The sequence below is a fragment of the Typha latifolia genome, chromosome 13 (assembly GCF_019914945.1).
Source record: "Typha latifolia isolate L0001 chromosome 13, TyphaL0001v2, whole genome shotgun sequence".
Taxonomy (NCBI): Eukaryota; Viridiplantae; Streptophyta; class Magnoliopsida; order Poales; family Typhaceae; genus Typha; species Typha latifolia.
This window is the reverse complement of record NC_133098.1, coordinates 1474993-1500175: the sequence shown is the minus strand read 5'-3', so window position 1 is coordinate 1500175 and position 25183 is coordinate 1474993. Positions and strand designations below refer to the sequence as shown.

The following is a 25183-nucleotide window of genomic DNA, read 5'->3' as shown; positions in this document are numbered from 1 at the left end:
ATATATTTATACTTAGGTATGACTTTGGGGATAGATTCATGGACAAAAACGTATAACATTGGGGCCTTGTATCACATAAACTTTTATAATTGGATGTATGCGATCAATACATTATAAGGTGGATAGACTGGGACAAACTCACACACTAAAATAGTTACATTATAGTATTATCCCTAGCTATTAATAAGTAACAACTCTTGCTATTGTTATATATATGACATCCTAATCATTATCAAAAATTTATTAACTATTATTAAAATATATAATAAAAACTCACTGTTTTCTAACTATTAAATTTTATAGTAGTCGGTGTGTTAATATTAGAACAGATACCCTAAGTTTTAATCTTATAAGGCCTATATATTATTTAAAATATAAAAATATTCATCGAGTTATGCTTAAATAAGAATGTTACTGTGATCGAAACTTCCCTCTCTTTTTTTTTTATTTATTTAAAAAGAAAACTAAACTGTAAGTCTATTTTTGGCACATTTTTTATGCTTTCGATCTTCGGCACGATACTTGTGTGACACACAGTATGCGAAGATTTGCTCACTTCTCTGCGCGTCATGCGACCTCCACCTCTATAATCCGCTCTCGCCCTCGCACCGACTCCGACCTCATCCGCCGCCGCAACTGCCAGCTCTCTGCTCTCATCCGCGGCGGTCGTCTCCGCGAGGCGCGTCTCCTCTTCGACTCCCTCCCCGACCGCAACGTCGTCACATGGAACTCCATGATCGGCGGCTACGTCCGCCGCCGAGAGGTGCTGGAAGCACGCAAGCTGTTCGACGAAATGCCTGAGAGGGACGTCGTCTCCTGGAACTCCATGCTCTACGGTTACGCACTCTCCTCGGATGCTGCAGAACTGGAGGAAGCGCGCCATCTGTTCGACAGAATGCCTGAGAGGGACGTTGTGTCGTGGAACACGATAATTGACGCATACGCGAGGAATGGGAAGATGGAGGAGGCCATGCGGCTTTTTGATGAAATGCCGAAGAGGAATGTGGTGTCATGGAACACTATGATCACTTGGCTTTTTCGTGTTGGCAATGTTAGAATGGCTGTCGAGATGTTTGCGAAAATGCCAATAAGAGAGAAGGCTTCATTAAGTGCTCTCATCTCGGGTCTTATTCAAAATGGTAGGTTAGGATTGGCAGAGAAGATCTTAATCCAGAGTGATGTGATGAATGGTATCGAAGGGAAGGTTGATGCTTATAACACATTGATTGCTGGTTATGGTCAGAGTGGAAGGGTCAGTGACGCGAAGAGATTATTTGACATGATTCCTAGGGAGCAATGTCGAGAAGGGAAATATAAGGTAGGGAGGTTTGAGAGGAATGTGATATCATGGAATTCTATGATAATGTGTTATGTTAAGGCCGGAGATGTTCGCTCTGCAAGGATGCTCTTTGATGATATGCCTGAGAGAGACTTGGTTTCTTGGAACACCATGATCTCGGGGCATGTGCACGCATCAGAGATGGAGGAGGCTGAGCGTCTTTTTAGGGAATTGCCACACCCGGATACGGTGTCATGGAACTCAATGATAGTTGGTTTTACTCAGAAAGGAAACATGGAGCGTGCACAAGAATTTTTCAATAAGATGCCGGCCAAAAGCCTTGTCTCTTGGAATACAATGATAGCTGGGTACGAGCAGAATGGAGACTATGATGGATCGATCAAGCTTTTCTCAAAGATGCAAGTGCTTGGTGTCAAACCAGATCGGCATACTTTATCTTCGGTACTTAGTGCTTGTGCAGGGCTTGCGATGCAGCATCTAGGGACTCAGATCCACCAACTCATTACAAAGACATTAGTGCCAGATATTCCTATCAGTAATTCACTTATAACGATGTATTCGAGATGTGGGCTTCTGATGGATGCTAAGTCTATCTTTAATGGAATTGAAATGCATAGGGATGTTGTATCATGGAATGCAATGATCGGATGTTTCGCACAACATGGGCTTGCCAGGGAAGCTCTAGAGCTCTTTGAGGACATGAAAATGACAACAGTGGTGCCAACCCACATAACTTTCATTTCTCTTCTGAATGCTTGTTGCCATGCTGGGTTAGTGGCTGAAGGCAAGAGATTGTTTGATTCCATGGTTCATGAGTTTGGACTTCTGGCTAAAGTCGAGCACTATGCTTCACTTGTTGACCTCATTGGCCGACATGGGCAGCTTGAGGATGCCATGAAGGTGATCAATGGCATGACGATCTCTCCAGATCAGGCAGTATGGGGGGCATTTCTGGGAGCTTGTAGGGTTCACAACAACGTGCCATTGGCACAAGTGGCTGCTAAAGCGTTGGTGGAAATTGAACCAGCGAGTTCTGCTCCATATGTATTGTTGCACAACTTGCATGTAGATGAGGGAAGGTGGGAAAGTGCTATGGAGATAAGGGAAAAGATGGACATGAATAATGTTTTTAAGCACCCAGGGTATAGCTGGATTGAGACGCATAACAGTGTCCATACTTTTGTTTCATGGGATACCTCTCATCCCCTTTCTCATGAAATATATTCAATAATTGAAAGTTGCAACAGGTTTATAAGAGACTCACAGCTTGAATAAGCTGTCAAATTATATGTAAAGAATCAAACAGGTAGACGTGAATCTTAAGATGTAGTGTACAGATGCAAACAATTCTTTTGTGGTTCTTGATACAAGCACAATTTTATCAATCACTGTGATGAATCTATGGTATGTCCAGAACTGAGCAATTCAGGTCAGAACTGCACTACTATTCTGGTACATTTCTTGTTCTTACTAATGATTATGTATTTAATATGTATTTAATTATTAACGGTATTGTATGCACTGGCATTTATAATGCACAAGTCATGGATATCTAATAAGATAAAAAGCATCCTATTTCATCTGTGTCCACAGTTAACTTAACATTGCAAGCCTACTTTTTTTTTTGTAATGGTCCTAGAGTCCACAGATTTCACTTTATTGTTATTAGTAGAAATGAGAACCTTTTCGATTTCTATTATATTTCTGGATTCTCAAGTTAATCAAGAAGGTAAAAGTAAGAAAACATTTGCGTCTGATTGTGATTAGAAAATCTAAATGAAACAACTTGAAAGATGATAGATTGAAGCTGTTAATAAACCACCCTCTTATTAATCAAATGCACCATTCCACCAATGTGTAGCATTTGTAACTCAAATCCACACCTCCCCTCAGATAATTTGTTTTGCACGAGCTGTTATGTACATGCAGATGACCTGGGATGCACTATACTTCTTCCCCTCAAATATATATATGTGTAATTCTCTTTGGTTAAAGTACTGCCAGTGGCGAGAAACTCTAGATTTATGAACCTAAATAGAAATGTTCATCTACACTATCTCGGACTTTTACATAATGTGTAATAATTGGTCACTCAAGCTGCAATCAGCTCTGGTACAGCATTAGTATTACATTTATTTTGCATGGTGTCAGTGTACTCAGAGAAAATTGCTCTAAACTCATCTCCTGTGAGAGTTTCCTTTTCTAGCAACACCTCAACTAGCTGGTCAATAACTGCTCGGTTATTCCTTATGTGATTCTTTGCAATTTCATAGGCTTCGTCAATAATTGCTTTTACTGACTTATCGATATCTTCTGCAAGTTTTTCTGACATTGAATTCCTAGCTAGCATTCTCAATACCACATCGCTGCTTTGTACTGCTGAATCTATAAGTGCCCAAGGTCCAATTTCAGACATTCCATACGTGGTGACCATCTGTATGAGAGAAAAGTTGATCAATTGTAGTATAGAAGTCAAATTTCCTTTGATTAATCACATGGACGATAACTTCCAAATTTTCTGACGTCGAAGGAAGATATTTAAGTCAGCTTCAATGAGAAGATATTACCTGTTTTGCTATTTGTGTTATCTGCTGTAGGTCTCCAGCTGCACCAGTAGTGACCTCTGATTCACCGAATATTACCTCCTCTGCGGCTCGGCCACCTAGTCCTCCAACTATTCTTGCAAATATTTGTTGCTTTGAAATGAGAGTTGGATCGTCACCTTGTAGGAACCAAGTAAGACCATGTGCTTGTCCTCGGGGTATCAATGTTACCTTTTGCACCGGATCATGCCCAGGTGTGAGTGTCCTGCATGTGAGTAAATATTTAGGAACCCATGAAATTCTCTTTGAACATTTAATATAGGATATTATCTTTGTGGATATATGCTTTTATTGTTTTCTTAATGGTTTTTTATCATCAAATTGTCTCGTAATTAATTGTATACTTCGATTATATCCTACTCTAGTTCTTGTTCTTGCATTGTTTATCCTATCTAACATAAAAAATGATCGTTGTTCATTGAGCAAGATACTTTGCCTGCATTCTATATCCACTAGTTTTTTTATGCTTACATCAGAATAAAGAGTTATCCCTTTCTCAATTGATATTCTTTTCTCATTTACATTACATAAACTGCTTCATCAAATATGCATAATTAGTTAGGCAGATCAATGTTTGAAAGTTGATAATAACTAATAGTGCTATAGCTGATACAAAATATGCATAATTATCTAACCTTGATTTACATCTTTATAATGGAATCTGATGTTGAATTTTCGTAATAGGTATTGCCATTTAAAATAGTAAAAGGCGATAATTGAATAACGAGAAGAACTATGCTATTCATTGTCCAGTATGAATATGGCTATCCTTCGTTTTTGTCCACTGTTTAACTTTGTGATATGGACTTTCCTAAAGTAGGAGAATACTCAATAATTACTCATTACTGGTCACAAGACCTGGAGATCATCTTTTACAAGTACTGTAATTTCCTAGAAGTATTTTATCAACAAAAGGTCACCATCTGACCTCTTCTATTTTTGCGTCAATTGATCCATTATAATTTCCGAACATCTGTTGTATTAGGCTATTAGTGATTATCTTCCTGAATAAATGTGTTCAGCCTACGTAATATGAAACTGAACTACAATGTTTAGATCAAACTACCATGACACTTTAGTATATGAATTTCAAGGATCATGGAGGAACTCCTCATTTCAAGCATGCAAAACACCATAGCAAAATTGGAGCATGAGAGTTATTGGAAACTTAGCACAAATGGCATGACCAATCTCATGATAAGCCACCAGGATTTTGTTCCTTCCATCTGTCATTTTTGTTCCTTCCAGGCCTGCCACAATTTTGTCAATTGAATCATCAATCTCTTTCACTGAAATTTTGTCTCTGCCCCTTCTTCCAGCTAGTATAGCTGCTTCATTCATCAGGTTCGCCAGGTCGGCACCACTGAATCCTGGCATTCTCATGGCCACTACACTGAGAAAAACATCCTTATCAAGCTTCTTTTTATTGCTATGAACCTTGAGTATTTCTTCCCTCCCTCGTACATTAGGCAATCCAACAGTTACCTGCCAAAAGGGCAAAGAATCAGAGGTACTTTAAAGCATATCATAAAAGTTCTAAGTAGAATGAAGAAATATTTTTAGATAATCTCAAAGATATTCTTTATTATACATATATTTTATGAAATGCCTTTATGTTTTTTTTAATGTTTTCTAATTGTTACAACACTAAGATTGTGTCTTTTATATTCTGAACTATGCTGTTTTCTTCACTGATATGCTCTCTATTTATATAGAGTGTGCTGAAAACAAATTTAGCTTCACATTTTCAGTTCCATTTTCTAGGAAAACCTGCTAGATCAAGAACCAGAGCTATTTTACCTGTCGATCAAACCTTCCTGGTCTCAGCAAAGCTGAATCTAGAATTTCTGGTCTGTTAGTGGCAGCAATCACAATTACTCCACTATCCCCACTGAAACCATCCATTTCAGTTAGCAATTGGTTCAGTGTTTGTTCTCTTTCATCATTCCCTCCTCCAATTCCTGTTCCTCTCTGCCGCCCTACTGCGTCTATCTCGTCAATGAAGACCAGACATGGAGAATTTGTTTTTGCCTTGTTGAACAAATCTCTTACTCTTGAAGCCCCCACTCCCACAAACATCTCAATGAACTCTGAGCCTGATGAGGAGAAGAAAGGAACTCATGCCTCCCCTGCTATGGCTTTAGCTAGCAAGGTCTTGCCAGTCCCTGGTGGGCCAACAAGTAGCACACCCTTAGGTATCTTTGCTCCAACAGCGGCAAACTTTTCTGGTGATTTCAAGAACTCCACAATTTCTTTGAAATCTTGCTTTGCTTCATCAACTCCAGCTATATCATCAAAAGTGATTCCTGTGTTGGGTTCCATCTCAAACTTAGCTTTGAACCTGCTCTACAATTATTCATCTGACTAGTTAAATGATAAGCAAGAATAAGGAATCTTCATAATAAAGTAAACTGTGTGTTCATGAGATAATAGAAACTACTATCAGTATAATCTACATGAGGCAGTACTATATAGATGCATTCATGAGATAATAGAAACTACTATCAGTATACTTTACATGAGGCAGTACTATGTAGATGCGTTCATGAGATAATAGAAATTAGAAACTACTATCAGTATAATTTACATGAGGCAGTACTATATAGATTCCCACCATTATCTGTACATTTCTTTTCTTTTTCAAAACAACATATTTTCATGTTGTTACGCTTGAACGTACCTTCCCAGGCCAAAAGGCAAGTTGGGGCCTCCTGAAGAACTAAAAGATGTTCTCAGAAACAGAGATCCAATCAAGAGCAATGGAAATGCGAAGTTGCTTAGTAAATCAAGGATCACAACTCCAAATTTTGGTTCCAATGGATGCGCTGCAAAGTCCACATCCTTCTCTTTTAATTTCCTCAGCAACTCTTGTGGCAGGCCTGGTAACTGCACTTTGACTCTCTGGATTTTGTTCAAGGCTGGGTTGGAGATTTCAGCAATCGCAACAGTGCCATTCTCAAACAGATCTACCTTCTTTACTGCTCCTTCGTTAAGGTACTCCAAGAATCTTGAGTATGACATCCTGCTAGAGGTGAAGTCTTCAGGGCTCGCTGGCTCAGCCCTTGCCGGCCAGGCTGCAGAGAAGCCTACTCCCATGAGGCCTTGACCAGCAGAGCTTAGAAGTTTCCTTCTGTTGAGATTAAATTCTGAAAGTGTTCTGTTGATTGGTATCTCTCCTCTAAGTAAGACTTTGTTGTGCTTCTCTTTGGAGACATCCTGAGCTTTGCAGAAAGGTGTGAGAAACAAAGCAGATGACATTTCTGTTTGAACTGGAGCCTATTCTTAGTTCGAATCCTACAGGAATTTGTTAGTTTGCGACAGTTGATGAGTTTGGAGGGAATGCATAAGGCCAGTTTAAATAGCTCGAACCATGTGTCAATTAACTCTCGGATGCGTATATGTTAAGAAGTCCTTTCATCTGCACCTTTGATCGCATCGGTGTGCAGAAGAGTGTATGTTGATCTTGTCCATCTATTACAGAGGAGATTGTGGAAACATCTGAAGTTATGTTTTGTCCTTAATATAGTTGGTCAGATGGAAAATTCTTCACAGAGAAATGTGATGCTTCTAGGATGTTCTTAACGTTTTCGTCGTCGTCTTTCTTTCATTGTCTTTAGTTTCTTTCTCGTAAGATCCAGAATGTTATTATTCACGGGTATTAATTGGGTATAATGTGGTGGAAAACTGCTGCTACTATATATGTGGAGTGTAAGAGACACAATTGGAGCATGTCCTTTTCTCTTGATCAGGTAAACATATAAAACATACAGCTGATCACACACGTAGACGTGTGTCCTTGCTTTAAATGCTAATCTTATCATGACTTCTTTTGAGTGAAAAAAAGGAAGAAAAAACTTATGTGGACTTACTTGTCTTTGTTTCGTCTGTGCTTTCAAATATCACTTGGATTGAAGCCAGCTTGAACCCGACTTCTACCCACATCTTGTGTTCACAGGATTAAACTAGAAACTTATTATTGAGATGACAAAATAAAATGTTTCACTGATGAAGCACCTGGATTCTTAACTGCGAATCACCAGCACGATAGATCCAACCATAAGGCTATGTCTCTTTACATTGCAACAATCGCTGAAATTCTAAGCTTGGGAAAGATGATACCAGTAAATTGCTTATCTGCTTTGCAGTTAAAATGTCCAACCAGCCCCCATTCAAATTGGTATTCATGAATATGGATCAACAAAAATAGATTTGTCATCAATGTTTCCCTTCTTCTTTTTTCCTGAATTTTCATTATATTCTCCTAATGATAAAACTTGAAAAGTTGAACAACATTAAGAGTACACGAATTAAAGAAAGCATGCTTTGGTTATCACTCTTTCTTTTATCTTCTTACCTGGCGTTTGCTCCAACCCATCCGCCTTTGATGATTCATCAAAATATTTCCCAAGATATATGGAAGAAATCTAAAAGAATTATATGGCAAGCAAGAAAGCATTCTAAGCTGCAAAATTAAATCCATATGCGGCAAACGAGAAGTCTGTCTCAAACAGATGGAGGTGATGTTGCTTTATCCTGCACAAAGGCTATACCCTTCTCAATGCTGGCCTTCAGCTCAGGCTTCAGTGCTTCAAGTGCTTTTGCCTCGTACTCCGTCAAACCCTGGAGATCAGCAGATACCACAGCTTCCACGCCATTCTTCCCAAGCTTAACTCTTGATGCAAAGAACGGTACTCCAAACAGGTCAGAGTGAACAAAGGAGCATTCGTAGACATCCCCATCTCCATCCAGTGCTCGAAGAGATGACTCAACAAATCTGGCAGCAGCATAGGCCATTGATAGGGTAGCCGATCCGGCACCAGCTTTCGCCTCCACAACCTCTGTCCCAGCATTCTGTATCCTTACAGTCAGCTCTTCGACTTCTTCATCAGTGAAGGTCACAGATGGACGTATCTTTGACAACAAAGGTAAAATGGTAATGCCAGCATGACCACCAATTACTGGAACATCCACATCAATGAGTTTGAGATCCATCTTCTGAGCAACAAATGTATTTGCTCTAACAACATCCAGAGTTGTGACACCAAAAAGCTTCTTAGGTTCATAGATACCCTTTTGTTTCAGAATTTCTGCAGCTATTGGCACCGTAGAATTCACTGGGTTGCTAATAATGTGGATAAAAGCATCTGGGCAGTTGTCTGCAACAGCTTCAACCAGGGACTTCACAATATTGGCATTGATGTTGAAGAGGTCGTCACGAGTCATTCCAGGCTTCCTAGGTACTCCTGCAGGGATGACAACCACATCTACACCTTTCAGACAATTGGCTAATTCTGACGGCCCAGTGAAATGCATAACCTCAGAGGGAGTATTGCAATGGCTGAGATCAGCAGCAACTCCTTTCACATTTGCAATATCATAGAGATGCAATGCGGAGACCAATGGAGACATCTTGATCAGCAGAGCCAGGGGTTGTCCAATCCCACCAGCAGCGCCCAGGATTGCTACCTTAAAACTTGATGCCCGAGGCTGGAGTTGATTTCTAAGGCTCAAGTTTGGTTTGACCTTTGGCACAAATGATGCTTGGAGAGCAGTATAGCTTTCCTTGCCCAAAAAGGATTTCTCCGTTTCAATGTTATCTGATGGTGCTGCCTTCAGACCACTGAAACTTTTAAAGGACTTTGGGTTACTAAAGCTTAAGCTAAAGGGCTTCAGCTTCGTTACAAGTCCAGCTTGAGCAGCAACTGAACTGATGGACACATATGTCACTGCTGCTGATGCCATCATAAGGAGTAGGTTGAAATACTAGAGAATATAAGACCTGGTATTTACATGAGATAACAAGAAGTTCAAATAATGACAGGACAATTACAAGTACGGTTGCTTATAGCTATAGTAATTGAGTAATTAGTAGATATAAGCAGATTGGTAGCAATATGTAAGTGCTCTGAAACATACTATATGCACCTGAACTTCAGCTTGATCTATTCAATGGCAGAATAAAATCAGATTTCTCAACAATATGAGCAACAAAACTTGACCATCATGACCAGGTAACATGGTTGACCTTCAACATTTGTTATCAGATGTAAGAATTTAATTAACCCAAAAAGCTATAATGTGACAAACGAGACAAAATATATAGAGCATGGAACACAACTAAGTTTAGATCTTCTCAGAGATCAATCATGATTTCTCTTGTTTCCTAACTATGCGATTAAGTCAGCTTGTATAACCTAAAAAGCAATTCCTTCACATCACTTAATAGCTACCAACAAAGTTTCCGAAAAGGAAAATAGAAAAATCTAGCAGATCATGACAAAAGGTGATGTAATCTTAATCCTCCTTATGTGCACTTCTGCACGAGCTGACTCGAATGGAATGTCTAGAACATTGCCACCACATAGTATCACAAAATATCATAAATTAAACAATGATGCAGATATCATCAACTAATAACTATAATCATTGTTCATGTAAACAAACATTATCGCATTTTCCACATAGCAGCATCAACATTAACCAATGCCTTGAAATTAGCCTCTCAAAATGCTTGGATAGTAGGAAAAGCACAAAGCTACAACCGCTCAACAAACACACACAACGTCATCTTAATAACATGAACACCAAGAAATAGTGATGCTATATATTTCTGCCACAACAAGGTAATCCAGGAACATATAAAAGCACCCTGATCGATATAAAAGATGAACATGTTAACAAGGGGATCTTTAATTAAGTAATTGTTTCCAACTATCTACTTCTTCCAACATTAATCTAACAAATTGATAATATATGAACATGCTAAGCATGTTCCCAATTAAAAACCAATTTCGCTCAAGAAAATACCAAAGGAAAAGGCTCCAAACAAGTAGCTTCACAGATAAGCCTGGCCAAAATCATATCAAGATCTAAATGTCTAGTAAAAAACCATGAATCAAAGCTCGTAACCAAGTAAGAGATCACAGGCATTCGAAAGAGAACAATCAAAGACATCTCCCTAAAAACCAAACAAAATCCGACCATTTAGCAGTCCATTACATCTCCATGAGCATCGATATCTAATCAAGAGCAACAGAATCAAACAAAAACCGCCCTACTCCGATCCATCTAGCCATCAATTGTAGCAACAACATCGTAGAGATCCACTTCATCCAAGGATTCGGCAAGATCCACGCAAAAGCTACCAAATATCTCGAAACTGTAATCAAGGAGACCTAAAATGGACTACAACGAGAACGAGGAAAGGGGCTAGAGAGCGAAAAGGGAAACTACCTAGAAGAAACAACGAGCTGCTTCCTTTTTTTTTTCTTTTCTCTTTGCTCTTTCTACGAGGAGAGGAATAACCGGAGGTCCTCTCTGTTGTCAGTTGCCTTTTATTGTGTCAGGGGGTCTCAGTCGGGGGCGTTTTGGTCTTTTTAATTACTGGGCCTTTTTACCCGTGGGCCCCGCGAGTCGGTAGAGGCGCTTTGGGCCGTTGGTTTAGCTTTCAAATGGACGCCGCAGATGGCGTAAGGTAAGGACGAGAAAGGCGAACTAGTTTGAATCGAACGGCCACGGCGCGTGAAGGGGCAGTTAGTGGTCCCCACTAGATCTGTGTTGCACGTGCTAACACGTGAGATAAGCGTTATTATTATATCAGATAATCGGATGATAAATACAAAATGAAAGAGTACAGGGCTCAAAATGAAAAAACGAAGTTATTTTTCATTCTTTACCCTACATTTTGTGTAATTTCAATTTTCAATATGTTCCTTTAGGATTTTTTTTATCCTTTCCAAGAAAAATTCTACATTGCGTGGCGTTAAAAAAAAAAATCCTTGCTTACTTAGACGGTTTTATGTCTTTTTTAACTAGTTAAATATATTTTATTATCATGTATTTATTTTTAAAATTATTTTTGATTTATATATTTTAAAATATTTTAAACTAGTTTGTGTATTTGTGATTAAAGTGAAAATCGGTAGTTTTTTTTGTTAAACTTAATTAAACGTCAACCAATTAATTATTTGTGATAAAATGTATTTATCAATTTTAACTATAAAACTTTAAAAGTTTTTCTCATATCAACCAATAATTTTTTTTTGGTTAAAAGTAATATGTGAATATCACATGACTAACTTTTAGTCCTCTAGAAATAATTTTACTTTTAGTTTAGAAGAAAGGAGACCAATTAATGGTAAAATAGTTATTTAACAAGATTCTGTTAACATCGATGAGAGAGTTTTCAATTTTCATTAATTTAGAGAATCGATCTTAGTGTATTTTCATAATTATTTTTTGATATTTTTGTGACACACCATCAAATCTTATAAATAAACACACGATAGTAGCAGCTATTATCAAACAGAGTAGTAGTATTCAACAAATAAAAAAGTAAATAAAATTAAACATCCAAATTATTTCTTAACATTCAAATTAGCGTCCTATTTTCTCCCGTTAGGCGGCCATGCAACCTATGCCGTAGCGCGTATTCGGGAAAACAAGAAACAAGCCACTGCACACAACTCCAACCATCAACGGAAAGCTCTCCATCACCTCGTCCATCTCCTTCCTATGCCCCGGGAACACACAGTTAGTAACTCTGAGATCTGAGAAGGCGATCGCCGCGAACACCATCACTGACATGACCGCGTGGACCAAGTCGACGAAGCCCATCCGGTACCGATCGTCCTTTGGGACCTCGACGCCGAGGCTGGTCTTGAACAGCGCCAGGCCCCTCGGCGTGACGAACCCGTAGTACACCTTGCCGTCGGTGGAGCGGAAGCTGTCGGTGAAGTGGAAGAAGAAGCAGGAGCAGGCGCAGAGGGAGAGGAGGACGTGGATCATGGTGGTGCTCACGGCGGAGCAGGTGCCGTCGCCTGAGACGGGGGGGAGGAGCATCTCGAAGGTGAGGAGGGTGCCGGTGGGGAGGAAGTTGACGAGCATGGATGTCTTGGAGAGAGTGTTTTGGAGTCCCTTGGCCATGGCTCGGCGCTTCCGGCCGTGGACTGACGGAGGAGACGATCGCGGCGAGCAGGGGTAGGAGGCGGGTCGGTCTCGCGGGGAATTGCCATGAAACTTGACGGGGAAGTCGTCGGTATGATCCATTTCCCTCGAAGAGTTCTTGAGGAGATTGATAGCAAGGGTGAGGGAGATGGGTGGTGTTTATAGAGGTAATGTTTCGTTAGAGAGAATTCGAACTGAAATCTGAAGGTAACGGCTATGTAAACAGAATATGTAACTGTTCCCGCCTATGTCCATCACTTAATTCAACAAGGATCATTAATTTCTAAGAAAAGATTGATGCCAAATAATGGATTGCACAACTCTCAGTAACAATATGATACAAGAAAGTTAGAGTGAAACTTACAAATGGTCTCAAATCTCTCAATACAATTGCAACAATTGGAAAAGATCTCTCGAAGCAAATGGCTATCTACTTCCTCTTAGTGTTTCGCCAATCTCTTGAATTGCCGAAACTGCAACTCTGTAAGTGCTATTGGCTTGCCAAAGCTAGCAGATCTTTTCAGTAGCCCATCATACAAGCTTACAAGGTGAGCTTGTTCATCTCCCTCCTCAGTGCACTTGCCCTGACCAAGCTCCCGATCGTGTTCACGGCGAGCTTGAGATCCTCGAGGGGGTTGCCGGGCACCACCCTCTTGTACAAGTAGCTGTCGAAGGTCATCTTCTGGACATACTCATCAGCACACATCTCCACAAAGGCCTCTCGGGCGGCGTTGGAGCGGTAGAACACCTTCTGCAGCACGTCGAGAACCTTGTACGTCGGCCAGTACAGCTGGTCGAATTTCCTGAGGTAGTTCCTGAAATCACTCTCGTCGACCATCCGAGTGCCGTTTGCAGAGCCCTCCACGATGGCCTCTGCGCACATCCGCCCGCTCTTCGCAGCGAAGTAGATCCCCTCTCCGGAGCACTTGGTTACATATCCTGCGGCATCTCCAACCAGTGCAACTCGCCCTGAAACCCTGGATTTATATCATCAACAGAGATCAGTTTCGCTTCTCACAAATCATTAGCTTTCTAGTCTCGGACAGCATGACTGCCATTGGTATCTTGTAGTTTGCAGCTTGAGTTATTCAAGTCTGCATGTCTCACAAATCAAAAGCTTCTCTACTGCATGTCTCAATGAAAAAATATCACAGCAAAGTTTCAGGAATCTAATAGGAATTTCGAAGATTAGCATAAGGATGGCATAGGAAAAGATCAAGAAATCTCTGTTTCCAATGCCAGAGACAGGGATTATATATATAAAAAAAAAGAAACAGAAGAAGGATAAGTGTAGCATAAGAACCATGGATAACTTAAGCAAAGGGGTAGTAAACCTTGTACCTTTTCGGTCTTGGGTGCTCGGGGATAGGATGCGCCTCCACCCGAATAATCTTCCCCCCTTCGATCTTATCCTTCGCCCTCAACCTCGTCGCCGCCTGGAACTTCTTGATGTCGGCCTTGTGCGTCACCGTGCCGGTCCCCACCGCCACGTGGTCGCACTTGGGGAACACCCACCCGTAGAAGTCCGGCGACACGTCATCTCCGACGTACATCTCCGCCCTCTCCTTGTAGTACTCCATCTTAGCATCCGATATCCTTACCCTCTCCTGGAACGCGATGGCGTACTCGTAGTCCCCGGCCCCCATCTCTTTCGCCACCCTCGAGTTCGCCCCGTCGGCGCCGATGATGGCGTCCACCTCCATCGTCTTCTTCTCCCCGCCAAGGGTTAAGGTCTCGTCGAACTGGGTGAAGTGGATCTTGTAGGATCCGGTGGAGTCTTGCGGGGTTTCAAGCTTGAGGAAGAGGCCGTTGATGACGGATGCGCCGGCGGCTGCGGCGCGGGAGCGGAGGTAGGCGTCGAGGACCTCGCGGCGGACCATGCCGATGAACTCGGAGGGGGCGAGGGTCTTGCCGATATCGACCTCGACGTTGGAGGGGGAGATCATCTTCATCTTGTTGACGCGTCGGTCGATGAGGTCGAGGGGGAGGGCGAACTCGTCGACCATGCAGAGCGGGATCGCACCGCCGCACGGCTTGCTGTTGTCGAGCTTCCGCTCAATCAGGATAGTCTCCACGCCGCCCTTAGCTAGGGTCTCGGCTGCGGCGCCCCCGGCCGGGCCGCCGCCGATGACCGCGACGCGGAGGGGGCGGCCGGAGAGGCGGGGGCTCGACTTAGAGGCGCGAATCTGGAGGCTCCTTGGGGTTTTGGGGGCATTTCGCTCGTTTCGCGTCACGAGATGGTTCTGGAGCGGGACGCGGCGGAGGCCGACGAAGGAATGGAGGGAGGGGTCGGCACGGGTGGCCGCGGCGGCGGCAGATGTGAGTGAGGCCATTCTTTTTTACCTTTCCCCCCTCTTTCTTCCCTTAAATTATCTTTTCAGCCCCTCGGCGTTATGAACTAGATATGGGATCCACGGTATGGGTTTTAATCTCGTGGTTTTGGATAGGGTTGGAGAAGATTGCGTCTCTTTTGAGACGTTGGATTTGAAAATTTAACGGTGCGGATGCGATGTGGATGAGGTATCAGAATTTTTTGTTTTCTTCTTCGGGATTTGTTCATTTGAAGTGGATCAGCTTCTGACACGTAGCTCACTCTTTGTGGCCAAAATTTCTCAGCAAGTTACAATCTGCGACACATGTCCTTAGGACGAACGTAATTACAATCTGTGAGATTTTAAAAAAAAAAAAAAAAAAAAATTCCCCCCTTACTGTTCTAGATGAAATTAGTATAGTAGATCTATTTTGTTTAGGGACTAAACTAAGAAAACACTGTCAAATCCCACGTTTGCAATTTACTTGGTTAAATAATATCTTTACCTAAAGCAACCCAGTTAGGCCAACTCCTCACTGGCCTCTAAACCAAGCTTTTGTACTTCTCTAACTGTTGGAAGTTGCAGTAGTTGCAGTGGTTGGAAGTAGTAGTAATCACTTGTCAAACAATCCTTCCACTTTTTCCTTACGAGTCTCAACTGCCACAACTTCCATTACAACTACTAGTTCTTGTTGCTTCTTCTTCCACAGTTGCTTAAATACGAGCATTCCCTGGTAAAATTATGACAGCCTGCCTGCCTGCTCTTCTTCATCCTTCCATAAGCCAACATTTGGTTTCCTCTTCTCTGACCCATTTGTAATGGAGGAAGGACGTAGGAAGCTGGCAATTCCATTGGCTTTGATTCTGTTGTTTGGGCTTGCAAAAAGGCAGTGTTATTGTGATGTTGTGCAGTTCATCTTTGGAGATTCCTTGTCAGACGTTGGAAACAACAACTACCTCACCAAGAGCTTGGCTCGCGCAGCCCTGCCATGGTACGGTATCGACTTCAGCAACGGTATGCCTAACGGGAGGTTCAGCAACGGTCGCACCGTTGCAGACATAATAGGTAGGTGATTGTGTTTAATGATCCTTTGCTCATCATCTTTGATTGAGTCTTGCATAAGGTTCTTCTATGTCTAGCTCTTTGAACTAATGAGTTCGCCAGGCGACAAGATGGGCCTCCCAAGGCCACCTGCATTTCTAGACCCATCACTAGATGAGAATGTTATATTTCAAAACGGCGTCAGTTTCGCGTCGGGGGGCGGCGGGATACTAAATGAGACCTCATCACTGTTTGTATGTTCAAATCACTCATTTGATTGAAGTATAGTTGAAGGAACTAATACATTCACAAGGTTATATGAATATGGAGTACTACTTACTATATATTATGTGTTGCAGATTCAGAGGTTCTCTCTCTACAAGCAGATCGAACTGTTTCAGGGAATCCAACAGTTCATGAGGATGAAGATTGGTACTGAGGCAGCTGACAAGTTCTTCAGTGAAGCGTTTTATGTTGTTGCCATGGGAAGCAATGACTTCATCAACAACTACCTTCTCCCCGTCTACGCTGACTCGTGGAATTATAACGGGGAGACCTTCATCAACTATCTCATCACTACATTGGAAGCACAACTCAAGGTAGACCAACTGATATCGTGAAATACATAAATGTTGCTGTCTGCGGTATCGATCAGCTAAATAGTAGTACTCCTTTGCCTACAAATATGTAGCTGCTGCATTCATTAGGAGCTCGGAAGTTGACATTCTTCGGTCTAGGACCGATGGGATGCATTCCCCTGCAGCGGATTCTGACTTCGTCGGGCGGTTGTCAGGCGTCAACAAACAAACTCGCGCGTGACTTCAACACAGAAGCGAAGAAGCTCTTCGACAACTTGTCGAGCAGCTTATCTAATGCAACTTTCAGATTTGGGGATGCTTATGATTACTTCCAGGATCTCATTAATAGGCCTAACATGTATGGTAAGTTAATTGATACTGATAAGATCATGCTCAGTTAATTCCTCTTTCCTTTTGTCGCTGTTTTAGCAATTGGCTCTCTGTTTGAATCGTTTCAGGTTTTAACAATTCGCATGGCCCATGTTGCTCCCTGGGACGCATCCGACCTACTCTTACATGCACTCCCATATCAACCCTGTGTGAAGACAGGAGCCAGTATATATTTTGGGATGAGTATCACCCAACAGACAGAGCCAATGAGTTGATAGCAATTGAGATTCTCCGAAAACTCAATTATAATGCAACCAATGGAACAAATAATTCTTAGGATTATCAATCCTTATGTTATTACCCGTGTGACATCTTCTGCCACAGAACAAACCTGATACTGTAATTGTTATTTTCTGTAGTCTGAGAATTTCATACAGAAACACAGGAGTTGAGCTCTTTCAAATGTACTCTTGAGGTGTTTGTGATAAATTTTCACAGCATGAAGGTAGTTGTGAGTGTGATCGAAACCGTGTAGCTTTAATTGATGTGGAGAAAAACAAGAAACAATATTATTTGCACTCAATATGGTGCCATTATTTTGCACATTTTACAATTATTGATGAGGTGAAGAAACAGCAGTTGCGTTGCCATTTTGTTGTCAACTATCTGAAGGAATTAATTATCTTTGTAACTAGAGGTAAGTGTTAACTGATGATTCCTACCTGAAGAACAGAATTTTAATCATACGCTTCATCTTCTTCCTACTTGAAGACAAGCTTCTGTTGGTCTTGTTAGTATGTCATTAATCTCTATTGCATATCAGTATGTAATAGAGCTCTAAGAGATCCTTTAGCTATCACACTCATACATATTAATAATTGATTCTTGGACTTTGATATATAGCTATACACATTATATATCTATATTATATGCCATAAAACTATAACTATGTGCTATCTTATTGTGAATATAATTGAGAAAAAGGAAACTGTCTTCTTATGACAGCCAACAAACCCATCTTGTCCTCTATAAATTAATTTTCTTGAGATCCAATGAGAACTAGGAAAAAGTGACAAGAATGGCATGTAAGAGAGCTTTCTTTTACCATTGATTGAAGACGTAATTAGAAATTTAAGTGATTAAGAACATGTTGATGTTAATCTGCATCCCTTTCCAATGCGAGTGCTCTCTTATAGATTTTTCACGTTTAAAACAAAAGAAGGGACAAACGTTTCTTTTGTATTATCTGAAGAAATGGGTTAAGATTTTGGCTATGCTCTCAGTCAAAATCATATCAGCTGCAAAAAACTTTATTATATTTTAGCCCAAAGTTATAGTCTAATGTTCTTATTCCTTCATGTGCTGAAAAATACTTCCATGCATACCAGCCACTCTAATGTTGCATTATTTTGTCGGTGATCAGAAACGAAGAGAGGAAATGAGATCATTGGAAACATCCATAACATAATTGCAGCTTTTATTGTGAATGACAATGTTGTGTTTGATCGAAGTGGCATGCCTGGCATGCAATCATTTGCTATATTGATAGAGATCAGTGATTGAGAGAGCATCATACTTTGCTAGTAATGGATTTATATATAAGAACTTCACCAATCTATAGAGCTAAGCAAGCACATTCTCACAGACAGCAGCATGGCAATGCAAGGTACATCAAACTCAAATTAGTCTTAGAGACCATTAGTCCACTCGTGAGCTAAATTAGTGTCTCCTAATGGTCTGACATGCTTCTTTTTTCATTTGGAATTTAGCTCGGATCTCGGAGCTACTCTTATCGTCAGTCGACGGATTCAGGCCGGAGCAAATCAGGCTGATATGGACGAAGGTGAGAGCGGCGGTGCTCGTGCCGACAATGAAGGCATTGGTCGTCTTGTGCTTGCTCATGTCTGTGATGTTGTTCATCGAAAAAATTTCGATGGGGCTGGTCGCGTTCTACGTGAAAATTTTCCGGCGGAAGCCGGAGAAGGTGTACAAATGGGAGGCCATCAAAGAGGATGAGGAATTAGGCACTCTAGTGTATCCTATGGTTCTTGTTCAAATTCCAATGTATAATGAGAGGGAGGTAAGTTAGTACTATGAAAGTATATATTTAACTACATGCGCATATGTTAAGTGTGTAGATAACTGCCTGCATGAAATTAATGTAGTTAGAATATATAAGACATGCATGGAATTAAAGTTATACTGCATTAGTCTTTTGAGGGTTAGATAATCTCCATCTTATTAATTTGTTGCCTTTTTATTATGATCTTGTGGTTATTTTCTAGTAAGTGATTGTTGTTATTCTTGTATATTGTGTAGGTCTATAAGTTGTCTATTGGAGCAGTATGCAATCTAGTTTGGCCATCAGATCGGCTGATAGTTCAAGTGCTGGATGATTCAACCGATTTAAACACTAGGGTATGATTTGTTTCTTTAGCAATTAGTTTCATAACTTGGAATAATGGTTGAAATATTAGAAATCAATTCCTTTCAAATCCTAGTTAGCTTAAGCTTCTAACTTGCAGGATATGGTACAGAAGGAATGTGAGAAATGGCTCATAAAGGGAATAAATATCAAGTACATATCAAGAGATAATAGGAAAGGGTACAAAGCTGGTGCAATGAAAGAAGCTATGGAGTATGACTATGTTCAGCTTTGTGATTATGTTGCAATATTTGATGCTGATTTCCAACCAGCTTCTGATTTCCTAATAAGAACTGTCCCATTTTTGGTCCACAATCCTGAGCTTGCTCTTGTTCAGGCTCGTTGGAAGTTTGGTAAGCTTGTCAAATGACATTTTAGGCTAGTGCAACACTTGATAATTTGCCTATTTCTTGCGCCAACTTATACTTGTTGAAGGGTTTAGGTCTTTATTTGATGCTTGTTGGATGATAACAGTGAATGCTGATGAGTGCTTAATGACAAGGATACAGGAGATGTCTTTGAATTACCATTTCAAAATTGAACAACAGTCTGGTTCATCAACATTTGCTTTCTTTGGTTTTAATGGTAAGCTTCTTATGCCTGTCAGATATTTGAGAAAAGGCCTCTTAGAAGCAAGCACTTGTTACTTACAGAATATGATATTGCAGATTAGAACACCAGTAGGAATCCTACGATAAATCTATATGTTCACTAGTCTTTAAATAACTTAAGCTTCAGAAAAGAGATGAGACGGCAGCTATAATAGTTTTCGAAAGTACTTTTACATGATAAATGGATCACTGATACCTTGTAATAAAGGAAAAGTTTTCTGGTATTGCTTCATATACAGGGACAGCTGGGGTTTGGCGAATATCAGCTATTACTGAAGTAGAAGGTTGGAAAGAACGAACGACGGTGGAAGATATGGATTTAGCAGTTAGAGCAACTCTGGCTGGTTGGAAGTTTCTGTATGTCGGCAATGTTAAGGTAAACAACTTATTAGTATGTTAAGAAAAAAAAAAGAGCAAGAAACGCAGTATGTAGAAAGAAAGCCATTCATTTTGAATGAATTCTTCTCATGTCTAGTATTTGTTTAATTTCCTTCTTCTTTCCCTTGCTACTTGTTTAATAGGTTCAAAGTGAACTTCCAAGCACTTTCAAGGCTTATCGATTTCAGCAACATCGTTGGTCTTGTGGACCAGCGAATTTGTTTAAAAAGATGGCGATCGAGATCATATGGGCTAAGGTCAGCAGCCTTCCTCTGTAATTCTTAGAATTAGAACAAAGTGCTTCATGCATGCTTGTTATATAGCATATATAATGAGTATACCTTTATATTAGATAATATTTTCCATCCTTGTTAGAGCACATGCTTATCAACTGAGAAGATTAAATTCATCATGCATATAACTATAGCTTGAATAGGATCTGCATGGAATGAGATGATACCAAAACACCCAGATGGAGCCTATGAAACCTTGAATGTACTTTACAAGTTCTTGTATCCAAAGTTTTACTTTCTATTTCCATAGTTTTTAATGCAAGTATTGCTAAACAAGTACCTGGTCTTAATTATATTGCAGAAAGTATCTCTTCAGAAGAAATTCTTTTTGCTCTACAACTTTTTCTTTGCTCGGAGAATCATATCCCATAATGTCACCTTTTTCTTCTACTGTGTGGTGATACCGCTTTCTGTCTTCTTCCCTGAAATCCAAATTCCAACATGGGGGGTGGTTTACATTCCGACAGCAATTACTCTTCTCAATTCAGTTGGAACTCTAAGGTTTGAAACAACTTAAACTCTTGTACAATTCTGGATTCGTATATCACTTACCTAAATCGCTTAGCTTATTCTTATCACTTCTCATTCTCCTTTGCAGCTCTATTCATCTGACTGCATTTTGGATCCTGTTTGAGAATGTCATGTCTTGGCACCGCTGCAAAGCTGTTTTTATTGGACTGTCTGAATCTGACAGGGTGAATGAATGGGTTGTGACCGAGAAATTTGGCAATATGATGACAAAGCCAGTAGTTAATGTTGCAAAGAAACTTACAACCAGATGCTGGCAAAGGTAAAATTCTGTATGCTTTGTAAATTAAAAGCAGCCTGAGGTTTTTATCTTCTTTTCATCTACGCATGAACATCTATTTCACTCAAGGATTGACTGAGAGGATTTCCCGTAAAAGTTTGACAAGTAATTTTCTGTGTCTAAGAATGATTAAATAACTCAGAATACTGACTCCACTTTTTCTTTATTAGGTTCCATTTCTCAGAGGTTATGATAGGAGTTTTTCTCTTGGTGTGTGCAACCTTTGACTACATGTACCGAACCGAACGCTATTTCATATATATCTACCCACTTGCTCTTTCTTTCATCATCATGGGATTTGGTTATGTTGGCACTTTCCCTGGAGGAAAATAAGATAATGGAGATGGAGTCTACATACAAGAACATTCACTGCTATGTTCTTACCTTTATAATAATAGGCGATATGATATTAAATGGATAATAAAGGGGAAGTTTACAGCTCAAGGAAAGGGGAGAAGCATTGATCAGTTTATAAGATGAAAGAATTATCTCCTGATGGATCACTAAATATGCGAAGAATAAAGACCACGCAAGAAATCATGGATCAAGGAGCAAGGAAAATAGCGATATTAATCGAATCACTCTTGTATTATCTATCATTTCTTTGGCTAGTGTAAGCTAGCTTGTAATGTAATTTACTGAGTATTCTTCATGGATTTATGCGAAGACCGATTAAATAGATACCTGAAATGAGATTTGTATTTGTTCTTGTGTATTATGGTTGCATTATATTGGCAAAAGTAGCAATTTACAATAGCTATGGATGATTTGTTTACATGTGCATATAACTTTTGTATTAATCCCTTGTTTCATTATCCAACTTTATCTAAACTTAAACTTTATTATCTCCTACAGCAAGAAAATTTTGCCAATAGAATCTAGTTGGCATATTGTCTTTTCTGAAAGATCCTTATCGTGTATTAATGAAGTGAAAAAAACTGTTAAATTGATAATGATGCCTGCAGTTAATTGTTTTTCTCATTAATCATTAGAAGAAAAAAAAACTTATTATATGTTCACAATTAAAGCAATCACATATTAACATCATAATTATTTGTCATTAAGGCAACCAAGATCTGCTCTTTTGGCACGAGTGACAGAATTATTTCTTGTTCTTTTATGTTAAATTTATCAAAATTATTTGCCTTCACCTTACCCATTTGCCCATGAGGATTTGAGATGGATTTAGGATGATAGCAATGGTTGATTAATTTGTTCTTCACATCATTTATTTTGTGAGTAATATCTCTAGTGAAAGAGATGCAGATCCTTTCCCGTGACGCTTAATAGTATTTCTTAATTTTCTACAAAGTTAGTTTTTAGCCTCATCCCAGGAAACAAAAGGCTAGGGACTAAGTAATCACTTGATTACCAAGTCTTTAATTAAATAATTACCTAACTAATCTACTTGCATATAGGTTCCAAGGCGATTAGATTCTCTACTATTACCTAATCACCAACCTAGATTGAAGGGAAAGATATCAATTAAGATAGCAAAACTAATCAAGAGGAAGAGTTAAATTACAATTTATTCTCATGAGGTCTCGGCCTGATGTGAAAAGACTAAACTACCCCTAATAAACATGCGACGGATTTGCTAATCATCGCCCTGAATTTAAGGAAGATATATGAATTGAGATAGAAAAAAAAACAATAAAAGAAAAGGTAAATTATAGTTTATGCTCGATTTTAATTTGCCCTCCGCTAACAAGAATGTGAAAAGACATAATTACCCCCAAAGAAATATACTTAGATTTGAAGCACAGGAGGTATGTTGAAACCGTTAGATCACAAAATCTAGAAGGTTGGACTTGGCATTGGATGATTTGGTCTTGTAAGGAGGATCTAATTATTTTAAAGTAGGTCATCCAACTCACTCTGAAGTCACACATAAGAGCTCATAAGTTGGGCATTACTTCTAGCATTTGACATTTGATTGTCAAAAAGCATATACACATCATATGATTTCAGTTTCATGTCCTTTTTAAGTCCCCCACAATCCTTATAACAGAGACAAACTTTCATATCTTGGGTCCAGTGGGTGACATGATTGATGGATAAAGAAAGATCCTCAGTAATTATTCATATGAAACACTACTTTCTAACTATCTAGTAAAAAAAAAAAGAGATTTCCAGATAGAGCCATCAAGTTGCATAGTCCCAGATGAGATGGATTGGGAGCTCATGGACATCAATTTGCCTTGCAATCCAATTCTTTGAGGAGATCTCTGAGTTCATGTCACAGGCGAGCCCTGTCTCCAGGGAAGCACTAAGCATCTCCGTCTCTAAGAATCCCTCCTTTGAGTATCCACCACCATGGCTGCCATCAAGTGAAGCAGGAGAGAAGAAGGATGAGCTGAAGATGGACTCATCACAGAGCTCTTCATGGCCTCTCTGACCCTCCTCCATTGCAGTGGAGAAGCAGGTCACGTAGGCCAAGGACTTGTTCTTGTGCCCTTCTTTGGAACTGGAACCCAATTCACCTCCAAAAGAGGAGTCTTTCTCACCTCCTGACCTCTTCTTGTACACCCTACATAACACCCACTCACCCTACCCACGTATTAAACCAAAAAAAAAAAAAAAAAAAAAAAAAAAGAGTATCAGAAAGATGCATAATTTGGAGGAAGGAGAGATTAAAGAAAACATATATATATGCTACCTTTGATGGGTTGTAGAAGGAGTAGTTGCCTTCCAATCTGTACTCATGCATGACCCAATTGGTCTTCTCTCCTTTTGGAGCTCTTCCTCTGTAGAAGACGAGAGTTTTCTTCATGCCAACTAGATTTTTCCCTCTGTAAATCTCCTTATCTTTCCCTGTTGCTTTCCAATACCCAGCTCCAGTTGCTCTGTTTGCTCGCATCCCAGTTGGGTACTTCCTATCCTTCATGCAGAAGAAGTACAACTCCTTCTCTCCCATTTGATCTCTTCCTGCAACCCCCAGTGGCTAAGTCTAGCTTACATGTTTAACAAAAGTAGAAGAAGAAGAAGAAGAAGAAGAAGAAGAAGAAGAAGAAGAAATTTACTTGGTAAATCCCATGGCTCACACTTGTTCAAATCGACTACTCCCATGACTCTTGTGAAGAAGGTCTCATCCATGACCTTCTTGGTGAGGTAATGGGTGATGAGTTCTTCGTCTGTCGGATGGAACCGGAAGCCCGGCGGCAACTCCATGGCTAGAGAAAAAGAGTAAAAAGATTCAATTTTTACCAACTTGGATGACAAAAGTTTTCTATGTCGGAACCGCTAACCTTTGCTAGATTAATTAGATCAATTCTCGTTAAGAAAAAGAAATGGAAGGAATTGGAGATGAGCATCCCTATATTTATATATATATATATATAAAACCTCATCACGTTTACTTTTAGACCAATTATCCAAATCAATTACCTACCACAACCACTACGTGGACTGGATTAATTAAGCATTAATTCAAATTAATTAACCCAATTAATCAGATAGAATATAAACACATGAACAGAGTCTTGGTTTTGACGTGTGGGAATAAACCTGTAAGTAATTCTTTTTATTAGCATTTCTTATGGGACGATGTAATTATAA

The 25183-nt window shown here is 39.9% G+C and overlaps 8 protein-coding genes across 15 annotated transcripts; 3 read left to right on the top strand and 5 right to left on the bottom strand.

The window, feature by feature from the left end:
* The first annotated feature begins 496 nt into the window (after positions 1-496).
* On the top strand, positions 497-7460 carry LOC140799790 (pentatricopeptide repeat-containing protein At1g62260, mitochondrial). 5 transcript variants are annotated; one of them, XM_073154251.1, is made up of 3 exons: positions 497-2729; positions 3898-4114; positions 6592-7460. In XM_073154251.1, exon 1 carries the CDS (start codon positions 539-541, stop codon positions 2573-2575), a length of 2037 nt encoding a protein of 678 aa, XP_073010352.1. In that variant the 5' UTR covers positions 497-538; the 3' UTR covers positions 2576-2729; positions 3898-4114; positions 6592-7460. The 5 variants fall into 5 exon arrangements, with proteins under 5 accessions (XP_073010352.1, XP_073010354.1, XP_073010353.1 ...); XM_073154253.1 differs by having other exon boundaries at positions 3898-5413; XM_073154252.1 differs by having other exon boundaries at positions 497-2752.
* Positions 3190-7161, bottom strand: LOC140799793 (ATP-dependent zinc metalloprotease FTSH 6, chloroplastic). The gene is given in 5 exon segments (XM_073154260.1): positions 3190-3734; positions 3868-4108; positions 5072-5388; positions 5704-6244; positions 6584-7161. Coding segments are annotated over 5 exon segments (2019 nt in total). The 3' UTR covers positions 3190-3392.
* Positions 7461-8111: 651 nt separating the features above from the next.
* Positions 8112-11241, bottom strand: LOC140799792 (malate dehydrogenase, chloroplastic-like). Of its 3 annotated transcripts, XM_073154257.1 has the most exons (3): positions 11137-11209; positions 9829-9928; positions 8112-9682 (listed from the first exon to the last, which is right to left on the bottom strand). In XM_073154257.1, exon 3 carries the CDS (start codon positions 9646-9648, stop codon positions 8407-8409), a length of 1242 nt encoding a protein of 413 aa, XP_073010358.1. In that variant the 5' UTR covers positions 9649-9682; positions 9829-9928; positions 11137-11209; the 3' UTR covers positions 8112-8406. The 3 variants fall into 3 exon arrangements, with proteins under 3 accessions (XP_073010358.1, XP_073010357.1, XP_073010359.1); XM_073154256.1 differs by lacking the exon at positions 9829-9928 and having other exon boundaries at positions 11137-11241; XM_073154258.1 differs by lacking the exons at positions 9829-9928; positions 11137-11209 and adding an exon at positions 10903-11128.
* Positions 11242-12170: 929 nt separating this feature from the next.
* Positions 12171-13091, bottom strand: LOC140799676 (protein DMP9-like). The gene has a single exon (XM_073154093.1). It carries the CDS (start codon positions 12949-12951, stop codon positions 12301-12303), a length of 651 nt encoding a protein of 216 aa, XP_073010194.1. The 5' UTR covers positions 12952-13091; the 3' UTR covers positions 12171-12300.
* A 38-nt stretch (positions 13092-13129) lies between these two features.
* On the bottom strand, positions 13130-15514 carry LOC140799674 (geranylgeranyl diphosphate reductase, chloroplastic). The gene is made up of 2 exons (XM_073154090.1): positions 14191-15514; positions 13130-13826 (listed from the first exon to the last, which is right to left on the bottom strand). The coding sequence occupies exons 1-2, from the start codon at positions 15180-15182 to the stop codon at positions 13391-13393; spliced, it is 1428 nt and encodes a 475-aa protein (XP_073010191.1). The 5' UTR covers positions 15183-15514; the 3' UTR covers positions 13130-13390.
* Positions 15515-15889: 375 nt separating this feature from the next.
* LOC140799675 (GDSL esterase/lipase At1g74460) lies at positions 15890-17715 on the top strand. The gene is made up of 5 exons (XM_073154091.1): positions 15890-16226; positions 16326-16456; positions 16562-16801; positions 16894-17143; positions 17239-17715. Exons 1-5 carry the CDS (start codon positions 15980-15982, stop codon positions 17445-17447), a joined length of 1077 nt encoding a protein of 358 aa, XP_073010192.1. The 5' UTR covers positions 15890-15979; the 3' UTR covers positions 17448-17715.
* A 1009-nt stretch (positions 17716-18724) lies between these two features.
* On the top strand, positions 18725-22340 carry LOC140799673 (probable glucomannan 4-beta-mannosyltransferase 11). Its single transcript, XM_073154089.1, has 10 exons — positions 18725-18776; positions 18880-19190; positions 19430-19528; positions 19636-19888; positions 20010-20120; positions 20386-20522; positions 20668-20781; positions 21119-21318; positions 21416-21607; positions 21796-22340. The coding sequence occupies exons 1-10, from the start codon at positions 18764-18766 to the stop codon at positions 21956-21958; spliced, it is 1593 nt and encodes a 530-aa protein (XP_073010190.1). The 5' UTR covers positions 18725-18763; the 3' UTR covers positions 21959-22340.
* Positions 22341-23530: 1190 nt separating this feature from the next.
* Positions 23531-24961, bottom strand: LOC140799604 (NAC domain-containing protein 100-like). 2 transcript variants are annotated; one of them, XM_073153986.1, is made up of 4 exons: positions 24874-24942; positions 24649-24798; positions 24285-24553; positions 23531-24175 (listed from the first exon to the last, which is right to left on the bottom strand). In XM_073153986.1, exons 2-4 carry the CDS (start codon positions 24794-24796, stop codon positions 23771-23773), a joined length of 822 nt encoding a protein of 273 aa, XP_073010087.1. In that variant the 5' UTR covers positions 24797-24798; positions 24874-24942; the 3' UTR covers positions 23531-23770. The 2 variants fall into 2 exon arrangements, with proteins under 2 accessions (XP_073010087.1, XP_073010086.1); XM_073153985.1 differs by having other exon boundaries at positions 24649-24961.
* Positions 24962-25183: the final 222 nt, after the last annotated feature.